General features: G+C 45.6%; 1 protein-coding gene across 1 annotated transcript; it reads left to right on the top strand.

The window, feature by feature from the left end:
• The first annotated feature begins 231 nt into the window (after nt 1-231).
• Nucleotides 232-10,220, top strand: LOC110087129 (galanin receptor 2b). Its single transcript, XM_020808575.3, has 3 exons — nt 232-727; nt 6,563-6,947; nt 7,677-10,220. Exons 2-3 carry the CDS (start codon nt 6,574-6,576, stop codon nt 8,425-8,427), a joined length of 1,125 nt encoding a protein of 374 aa, XP_020664234.2. The 5' UTR covers nt 232-727; nt 6,563-6,573; the 3' UTR covers nt 8,428-10,220.
• Nucleotides 10,221-10,461: the final 241 nt, after the last annotated feature.

Raw genomic sequence — 10,461 nt, 5'->3', positions numbered from 1 at the left:
TTTGGCCGGGCGCCCCTACTCCTCCCTTCCCCACCCCTCGCCCAAAGTATCATATTGGGGGAGCCGCGGTCTGTGGCCAGTAAGTCAATGTTTGAAAGCCACGGCATTAGATGGAAGAACATCTTATGCACATAGCATGGAAGGGTGGGGGGGGGGAAGGATTCTCAAGGTGGCAGCTGCTTAAATGTCCAAGGACTCTTTGTAAGGGTGGCTGGGGGCGGGTGGGGGGGCTGTCACGATGAGCACCCGGGCTTTGAAGTGGACGTTGTCTAGAGGGGCGGGGTAAAAATTGAATAAAAAAATAAAATTTGAAAGTTACCACCATGTACTGGAGGGGAATAGAAGAGGTGTGCTCTGGGTCCCAGGGGCAGGGTGAAAGTGGATGATGATGAGAGAGCGAGAGAGAGAGAAAAATGCATGAGTGGAATCACAGAGGCAGAAAAAAGCAGGAGGAGGAGGAGCGAGCCAGCCTGAGAAGGTTGTGGCAGCGAGAGCCACAAAGTATATCGGAGAGAGAAGAGGGAGAACCGAGAGAGGAGAAAAGCCAGCTTCAGCCAGGAACATCTCGAGCCATGCGCTGCCCAAGCAAGCCTGCGGTGCTGGGGTGGCCCCAGCGTCCTGCCCACCGACCGGCTGCGGAGGCACTAGACCAGGACAAGAGGGTCCTGTGAGCCAGTGCAGGAGAGGGGACCGAAGAGCTAACAGGCACTCAGCATCCTGGAGGAAGGTAGGTGATGGCTGCGAGCATCTTCTCCCTCTTGCCATGGCTTTAAAGAGCATCTCGCCAGAGGTTCTAGGTTTAACGGTGCGGCATCGTGAGTTTAAAAGTGTGTTGGTTTCTCAGTTGGGTCTGGTCTGCCCCTTGGCTTAAGGGAAAGCTTTCAGTCCCTTCTTCCCCAGTTTGCTCCCCAGCAAAGGGATGTCAGGGGTAGACTGCCGCGGAGCATGGAAGCTCCATCGATAGCTATCCCAACCCGCGGTCGATTGAGCGTCCCCCGGTGAATTTATCCAATCTCTTTCGGAAGCCGTCTGGTTTTTCACATCTAGTTAAATAATTTGACCCAAGGGCTCGCTTGCCGGAGAACTGGGGAGCGGTTTTGGGCAGAACGGCCACCTTTTTCAAAGAATGCTCCTCTGCTTTTATGAGCAGACCCCCCCCCGGTCACCTAAGAGGGGGGTTGGCAGGGTTTCTGTTTACGTGCACGTGCATCTCTGTGTTCACTTGCAAGAGATTTTGTGTGCGCATGCACAAGATAAGGAAGAGAAAAAGAGGAGAGAGAAAGATTGAAGCAGAAGAGCAGAGGACATGAAAAAATGTGGCAGCTTTATCTCAAAGCACATCTTTCTCCCAGCACCTGTAGACAGTGGCTTACTTTCTAAAAATGAGAGGTCATGGTGGCGGTTTTCTTCCTGGAAGTTGCCCACCCCGTCTAATTTGGAAACTCAGCACTGAACAAAAGCACTTTGCGCATGCACAGAAGTGGCACAAAGACCCCTTCCTCCCCCTGTGAAAGAGACTGGCCAGAGAGAACGGGGTCTCGGGACCAAAGCCACTTTTCTGCAACACACACATACATATACTTAAGGATGATAATGCAAGCCTATCTCCTCAAATGCCTTGTAACTCGAGGCTAGTGCTCCTAAATAAAGCCCATCATCTTTTATGGGCATGGACTTCTTTGCTGGACAGATTTTGATTTTAATTAACAGAAATAGCAAGCATGCCAAATCACGTATACTGTATATTTTTCCCCTGTGACTTTCCTTCCTTTCGAGGTTTATGTGGACTTTGGATACATTATGCACAGAACGCTTTCAACCAACCACCGTAAATAGAAATCTGCTTTTGAAAATCCTTTGGCCATGAACTGCAAGGTGCCCATATATCCACAGCTCTCATGTGAAATAAAAATAGGAGAGCATGCAAGGTGAGGATGTGAGCTGAATTTCAAGCGATGCAGGGGACGAGCATTTAGACTGCTGATTCGAATGGCAATTCAGATTAACTTTTGGCAATGATTCCCAAGCCGAGCTGGGCTACGACAGCCCGATCAATCGGGGGCAGCCCTTGGAAGCCACCTCGGAACTAGATCCATGACCTTACAGCTTTAATTACAAAATTAAGAAAAGTTAGGTTTTGTTTTTTTTTGCATAATGACTCCAAGCATCTCCCAGCCTGCGTGACCCTTTTTCCTACGGTCAGATTCATTACGATGGTTGTAACCATTTATTGGTTCGAGGAATCACAATGCTTTTCGTCGTACAATGGTCTTCTTTATTACCTCTTGGGTTACAGCTGCTGAAGTTGTTTTACAGCTGTTTGGTTGTAATTTCTAAATGCCAAGAAACAGATTTAACATGGGAACACAGATTCGCTGGCTGCAACCAGCTTAAATTCGTTCACGTGGAACGAATGCTTGGAAAGAATCGGGGATTCTTGGGAGAGGTTAAGACGTCCGAGGGTAAATCTTGAAGGGTTACGCCATACTTCTGTTCGTTCTTATTCCAAGGAGACTCCGGACCTCCCCCTGATGGACCCCCACCCCCCAAAAAACCCAGTACAAAAATACAGGTATTTGTGATGATCCCCATCAACAAATCACAGCTTGGACAAGTTATATTTTTGGATCGTAATTCCCAGAATTGCTGGCGTTTTCGTCTCCTTCTGTGCAAGTCTTAGAAGGATCTGCCAGGTGGACAGAGAAGCAATTATCCGTGGCTCAAATCTGCATTTTTACGACCCTGGATTATTGTGCAGTTTTTATGTTTTTGCAAGCCGCCCCTAGTGATGGGCAAGAAATCTGTCTTGTGTGTTTTCTTGCAAGGAGAATGACCAATATCATGTCCTCTTATGGAATGGGTAAAGACGGGTCAAGGAGAACCCCGGATGTTCCAGGAGGGTTCTGCATTACATGCCCGGTCTTGCAGTGGTTGTGAGACTAGTCGCACCATGAGTTGTGCGACTCATTGCACTGCCCGGGTGATGCTGGAGAACAGGAAAAGCTTCCACAATATTCATTATGCTCCAAACAAGATACTGTCCCATGTACCGAACTTCACAAACATCCTATAAATATTCAGGACGGGAGGCCCTTGAGGTCCACCGCCCCCCCCCCCTTCTTGGAGAAATGAGAACTATCAGACGTTGTCGTGCTAGGCATGGAGAGGTGAAGGCTACAAAGCTTACCTTGAAATTTCTGTCTCTAACCATGTCTGTGAGGCAAAATGGGCACCCTTTTCGGCTGAGGCTTCTCAGGAACAAAGGGCAGAGCCCGGTCTTGGTCATGGCTAGGAATAACTATCCCAAGGTGCGGCTTGTGACCAGGAGTGGGGTGTGTGTGTCTTTCTCTTGACTTTTTGGGGTATAACATCCTGCCACTGCCCCAGTCCCTAGGCCTTTGCTATGACTGACGTTGGCTGATGCATGTAGAGAAAAATTCATTTTGACCTGTTGCTGGAAGATAATCCAGGTGGGATCAACATAATGTTATTTTTTTCAAAAAAAAAACTCCACTGTTGGAATCAAGGAAACTGACAGCAGCCCCTTATCTCAAGTTTGCATCCTTTAATTGCAAAGGGGTTATGTATTTCATATTTAGGGATGGTGTTTTCCCCACTGCTGTGAAGTGGTTTTGTTTTGTTTTTTAAGATAAACAACTTGTATAAGGTGTTTAATTAAGCTATTAATTAAGCTATTATTGTGAGTGATCGACTGTCTGGGAGGCAATAAACAGGGTGGTTTATATTTTGTTGCTTCTTGGTCTGCATTTTGGCATGCTTTTACCTCACCTTTCAAATATAGCATTATTAATTGCTTTTAAAATCTTTTATTGTTTTTAGCTTTTAATATTGTGGTTTTAATTATGTTAGCTGCCTTGGGTCCCTTTTTTTAAAAGGAGAAAGATGGAGGTAAAAATGTGATAGATAGATAGACAGACAGACAGACAGACAGACAGACAGATCACCTTGTCAGAAAAGTGTCATAAATTTTGCTTAAAAATCACAAAGTGTAGCCACTTATGTACTAGCCGTCTTACAAATGATATGACCTTGGGCGGAATGGTGAGCAGTGGCACCACCTTGTGCTTTGCTTCAGGCAGCAAAATGCTTGGGGACGGCCCTGCCTTTATCCATTTAAATAATTGCTTGACACCTTTTAAAAAAGGGGGGGAAGCTTGTCTGTGTTTTCGTGTAGCTGTTACTGAGTTTTCTCTTTGGCTGTTATTGAGGGGTGAAGCGTTTGGCAGGAAGGAGGTGCTAACAAGGAGAGCCAGCGGCAGCTCAGCTCGACACTTCTGGAACAACAGATAAAAATGTTGCTCCTGGATTCAATTCTACCTGTAAGTTGGTGTAACTCGGCCGAAGCGAGGTGAGAAGGAACACGCAGCAGGCTCCCTTCTCCCGGCTCATTCGGCTGGGTTCACACTTCAGGTATTTCCACCCCAGCGAGGTCTACCCTGCTGCCACACAAACCAGTCAGAGGTTGGGGAACGTGACTTTTCCGTGTGATCGCTCCAGAAGCCTCTGGCATGGCCACAATGTCAAACCAAGAGCCTAGCAGGAAAGGAACATCCATGGGGCCCTGACCCTTTTCCTCTGGTGTGGGTCAGGGGCCCATTGACCTTAATAGACCACCTTCCACTGAGAGTCAGCATCCTGGTGATTTTAGTCCAGAATCATAACTTTTCCAAGCCTTGTTTTGCTCTGAGTGGGTGGAGGATAATATGACAGACATAGTTCTCTCTGCATCCCCTTCTCAACATTATCCTCTCTGGGTTTTAGTCTGAACTTTACTGGAGGTACTGGATCTATCCTAGGTGCTTAAGTTCTTTTAGAGATGGGGATATTTTTGGAAATAGGTTTCAGCACCCGGGACAGCTCTAGTAAAGTTCAAACAAAACAAGCAGACCATTCATCACCTTACCCAGGGTTTTTAAATGTTCCTTTTTGCGGAACCAGTAGCCCAAAAGTTCTGGTTACGTGATTGTAGTTCATAAAAGAACCTTCCCAGGCTTTGATACCATTTTCCTAGTTGAGAAAATTGTTAACTTGATGCTTCCAGCAGCTTGGGACCTGCTGCCAGAGGCAGGCGTCTCATCCTGCCCAACATTAGGGCCGGCTTGCCTACAACTTAAAAACAACCCTCCTTTTTTTTGAACTACAACATTTTTGGCTTGATAACTGCCTGATCAAGTCAGTAAAACAGACAGAAAAACAACGCCCGGGCCAAGATCACGCCCTGGGCGAGGATTTGAACTCGGGTCTCCTCCAGACCGTATCAGCTTCAGCACATCAGGCGTGGTATATCCAAAATCACTGTTTCAGATCCGTGCACCGAGAGAGATGGGCTCCGTTGTGCAAATAACACAGGTGTTAACTTAGTGGAAAAGAACTCGGAAACAGGGAGACGGATGAGCGTGGGGGAAGCATCTATTTCTTCAGAGCAATAAAACTGATTTTTCTTGGCAAGCGTGTTGATTTACCCCTGGAATCTTATTCCCAGAGAGGGTCCGGCTCTGTTTGCCCATCATCCATCATGTTGCCGAGACAGCCGAGAGGATGAAAAAGCACCAGCATTAAAGCCAACACGGTTAGAGGCGGTAGAGCAAATATCGGACCAGTTTTCCCTCCGGCATAAATCAACCCTGAGTATTTCTTTTCCACAGCCAAGCAGTCGGATTAAAATCTGTGTCCCCGGGAGAAACCGATGTGCTTTGACTAACACTCTCAAGTCAATATTTATAACTCCTAGTTTTTTTAAAAGTCTAGGCTGGGATATTAATTTGGTATCTCTTGGACCATGCTCCACAGAAGCAGGAGTCTGATTTCCAGCTCACAACATAATTTTTCCAAAGCCTTTTCTGATAGGGCACATGAGGGATCCTGAAGAGAAAGGGGAGTTCAACCGGGTAGATCCTAGCCTGTTGCCGTCCAGTTGGATTTTTAGAAGTAACTTTGGGCTAGATGATTGCAAAGCCATGGATTTTGGCTGAAGTCCTCTAGCTGCGCAGCACAAATGCAGGGATACACAGAGTAGACTAGTTTCAAGTTCCTGAAGTAGTCCACCCCTTTTCTCATTAACTAACAATTACAGTCTCAATAACTGACCCTGGGACATTAGCAAGAGAAAGAATAAAAAGTTCAACAGAGCAAACGGCCAACTGACAAATGGGACTGCTTTCAGCAACAGACTTCAACAGACTCTAGAGAGAGAGAAAGAGAGACAGAGCAGAGGAGGGCTCTCTTTGCGTTCAGAGGCAGGGAAGGAATGATTGGTTAGTACCGGATAGATTGACAGTCAGCCCAGTCCAGAAAGGTCTCTCCCTTTACCAAATCTACTAAAGGCAGCATGCATGGTTGCAAAAACTCTAGCAGGTTTCATGGTGATTTGAACCCAGGTCTCCCAAGCCCTCTAACCATTGTGCCACTGTGGCTTTTTAAGATTTCAACCTTTTCTTGAGGCACCCTATAGATGATTTATCTCTGCGTTGAGTTATAAGATTCTAGCCTTTTAAAAAAAAAACAGCAACACAAGAGTCTGTCTCCTTTCTTTTGTCCGCAGATTAAAAAACAATGACTGAACATGAAGATTTTGCCGGCTTGGTTGGGCACTGGAACGGCTCCGACGCTTACCCGTTCAGCCCGGCCAGCATCATCGTCCCCGTGGTCTTCTCCCTCATCTTTCTGCTGGGCACGGTCGGCAACAGCCTGGTGCTGGCCGTCCTGCTGCGCAACGGACAGACGGGCCATAATAGCACCAACCTTTTCATCCTGAACCTCAGCCTGGCCGACTTCTTCTTCATCATCTTCTGCGTCCCCTTCCAGGCCACCATCTACTCCTTGGAAGGCTGGGTCTTTGGCTCCTTCATGTGCAAGGCGGTCCACTTCTTCATCTACCTCACCATGTATGCCAGCAGCTTCACCTTGGCCGCGGTCTCTGTGGACAGGTGACCAACGCATCTCGATGCCCGCCTTGGGCTTTATGCGACACAACTCTATCTATGATACTGCGACAGCAGTTGGATAAGCCTTTCGCTCTCCTGGCATCCCCTGTGGAGTTTGGAGTCTGGAGAGGCAACTGAGGCTCCTTTTCAGGGAAGGGCACTAACACTAAGCTGAGGAGAGAACAAAAACAAGTGGAGGGGAAAGCAGGGATCAAAGCAATCCTGCAGCGCTTTGATCCCTTTCCCCCCTACACTTGCTAAACACCACTTAGATTTCTTAATTCTGGATTAGAAAAGTGGGGGTGTCTTATACATGGGGGCGTCTTATACACGGAAAAATATGGTAGATGTTCAAGAGACCATGATCAGGATACTTAGAATCTTTAGCTCTCTCAGCTGAGGCAGCTGCCCATGTTATTTATGGTTTCTCTTCTGGACCAGTCAGAAAAATGGCAGTGCCTTTAACACGACTGTACGAAGAGAAATTGCTTTAGGTACCTGCCATAGAGCCAGAGGTTGGGAGTTCGATTCCCCCACTGGGCCTCCTTGGCAAGGACAGGACTTCATGATCTATAAAGTCCCTTCCAGCTCTGCAATTTATTATTACAAGAGGGCCGGGGACCACACGAGGCGTCCTGGAGGTCACAGGCGTGTTGTCCAGTCCAACTTATAGCATTGGGTCGTCCTCAGCCATTACTACTTGTGTTCTCCCTCTTTTTGTTCTTTTGGCAGGTATTTGGCCATTCGGTACCCCTTGCGTTCCCGAGAGTTGAGGACCCCCTGCAATGCCGTGGCGGCGATGGCGGTCATTTGGAGCCTCTCGGTGATCTTCTCGGGGCCCTACCTGAGCTACTACGACCTGATTGAGTGGGAGACCAGCCACATCTGCGTGCCAGGGTGGGAAGAGTGGAAGCGCAAGGTCATGGACACCAGCACCTTCACCTTTGGGTACGTCATTCCAGTCCTCATTGTCAGCCTCTCCTACACCCGGACCATTAAGTATCTGTGGACCGCCATAGACCCGCTGGAGAACATGTCCGAGTCGAAGAAGGCGAAGCGCAAAGTGACCAAGATGATCATCATTGTGACGGTCCTCTTCTGCCTGTGTTGGCTGCCCTACCATGTGGTCATACTCCGCTACCTGTATGGGGACTTCCCTTTCAACCAAACCACCTACGCCTTCCGGCTGCTCTCTCACTGCATGGCCTACGCAAACTCTTGCCTCAACCCCATCGTCTACGCCTTGGTCTCCAAGCACTTCCGGAAAGGTTTCAAGAAGGTCTTCAGCTGCCTCCTCCAGAGGAACGGCCGGAACAGAGTTCACGTCCTCCGTGCGGCCCATACCATGCCCGGCTTTGAAGCCGGTTCCACAGAAGTATCTCAGATGAACGAGGACAACAACGGGCACCTAAGTGGGTGTGAACTGGATCCAAGGTCACTCATGATTCCAACTGGATCCAGTAGACCTCACCACATTCCCTAAGCTTTCCTGAGCTGAAGGGAAACCTGGACAAACGGTCTGCCAAATATCTCCATCAAGGCCATTCCCCCCATGTTCTTCCCATGCTTAGGCAAATGCCCTGCATACCCAGAGTAACTATTCCACTATAGCCTAACTCTTTTCAGGTATAGGTCTAAGTACAAACATGAGACACTGGAAAAAAGTAATGTTTTAAAAAATGGGCAAGATTCTAGGGCCTATGCTAGTTGCAACTTCCTATTGAATTTCAGCTGTGCTCTCTCTGGTTGAGTAAACAGGAGGATTTTTAAAAATTAAAGTGTGTTTCTTATCATTGTGGCATACTAACTACAGTTACATGAAACAGAGTATGAGAACAATGTAATTCCAATCATGAACATAAAACACCAAGATAAGAACTGGGACTCCAAAGCGTTGGAAGAATGGCATCAAATCCATTTGTGGCAGCAGTGAGATGAACCTACAAAAATCAGCACAGGCAGTGCTAACATTTCCATGGTAAGCCGCTTGAAGCGAGAAACTTTCTTTCCACATGTACTATTTGACACTCCAAAACACAATAAGAGAAACTAAAATATATAGCACAGAAGAGGGAGCAGACTACACCAAGTCCAAGAGATCCACTGCCTGATGGATGAGCAAGTTCAACAAGGCTCTCAAAGGAAAAAAAATCTTCTTTCAGAAAATTGTACGCTGGCTGAAATAATGAAAACAAAGTTGTACAAAAGAAATGCAAGGAGGTTGTGAAAAAAGTATTTTTGGTACCATTAAGACCAGTGACTAATAACAATTATTAAATCCTTCGCATGAAGAAAGATGTTCGGGAAACTACTTTGAATGTGTAAAAGAAGAGAGACAGACTGAGGAAATACTAAATTAATCCTTTGCATTTTTATCTTCTACGATCTCTCTGCCTATACCTGAAATCATATTTTGAGAAAGAGAATCTGAAGAACCAGCCTAGTCAAGGATACTAAAAGAACTCATATGTGAAAATACGGCTCCCCACGGAATCATCAAGGATAAGCAAGAAGTACTCTGAGATGGCTTTGTTTTAATTATCAATAAATAATACTAACATAACAAGGCGAAAGTAGTAGCTCTTATAAGATGTAAGTACAGAACAACCCCCCAATTAACTGCATTCATACTAACAAAAACATGACAACTGCTTACCAGTTTTGCAAAGCCAGGCAAACTGGTGACTTTTTGTGAGGGAAACCCCAAATTATTCAATACACCTCCAATACCTTTGATTTTCTAAAATATGTAATTAATGGAGACCTGGCACCAAACTGTCTCCATTAAATGAACAGGTGTCAACGGTGGACTACCAATAACGTTGAAAATGTAGTTTCAATAATGTTGAAAACATTTTTATCATAAAAACCTGCAAGGTTTTTCCTAGTTTCTCCATATTTAGAACTTGTGATTCTTTATCAAATCACAGTCATACTTACATAGCCTGTTTTTTTCATTCATTTTGAAAGCTCTTTCTATTCAAATAGCTGCAGATAAATAATGCACACAGCTGCCTATAATAACTAGCATAGAGTTTTAAGAAACAAAAGCAAGAAAAAACAATAACCTTGAGTTGAAATACTTGCAATGTGAATCCTGAATGTTTCATCTCTGAAGACTTTAACCAAAAGGGAAACTACTTACACAGAATCAAAATAATTTTATTTGATACAAATTCACTCTGGACATCATATGGAAAGAGAAAAATTGAAACAAATGTCATGCAAGGAAATTGTGAAAATACTGAAAAAAAATTAAACAGAAAACAATTATAATTATAGTTCTCATGAGTTATTGGGGGGGGAGTCATAAACTGAAATCTTGGAATACAGAAGCCATCATTCACTTTGTGCTTTTCCAGAAGTGTTTTGCCCTAGATGATTATCCAAACCTCAGTTTGATATTATTAGCAATGGCTATAAAGCTCTAGGAATGAATATGCATACTGTATTTGCATTTCCACATATATTATTAAACTTCTCTGTAGAATGCCTCATTCCTTTCAAGTGAAACCAA

Source organism: Pogona vitticeps, chromosome 13 (genome assembly GCF_051106095.1).
Source record: "Pogona vitticeps strain Pit_001003342236 chromosome 13, PviZW2.1, whole genome shotgun sequence".
Taxonomy (NCBI): Eukaryota; Metazoa; Chordata; class Lepidosauria; order Squamata; family Agamidae; genus Pogona; species Pogona vitticeps.
This window is presented reverse-complemented; position numbering and strand designations above follow the sequence as displayed.

What these genes read in the sequence shown, in the direction of transcription:
- LOC110087129 (XM_020808575.3), top strand. Translation starts at nt 6,574, where the DNA reads ATGACTGAACATGAAGATTTTGCCGGCTTGGTTGGGCACTGGAACGGC. An exon ending in GCCGCGGTCTCTGTGGACAG is followed by an intron (nt 6,948 to 7,676) that starts GTGACCAACGCA and finishes TTCTTTTGGCAG; the next exon opens with GTATTTGGCCATTCGGTACC.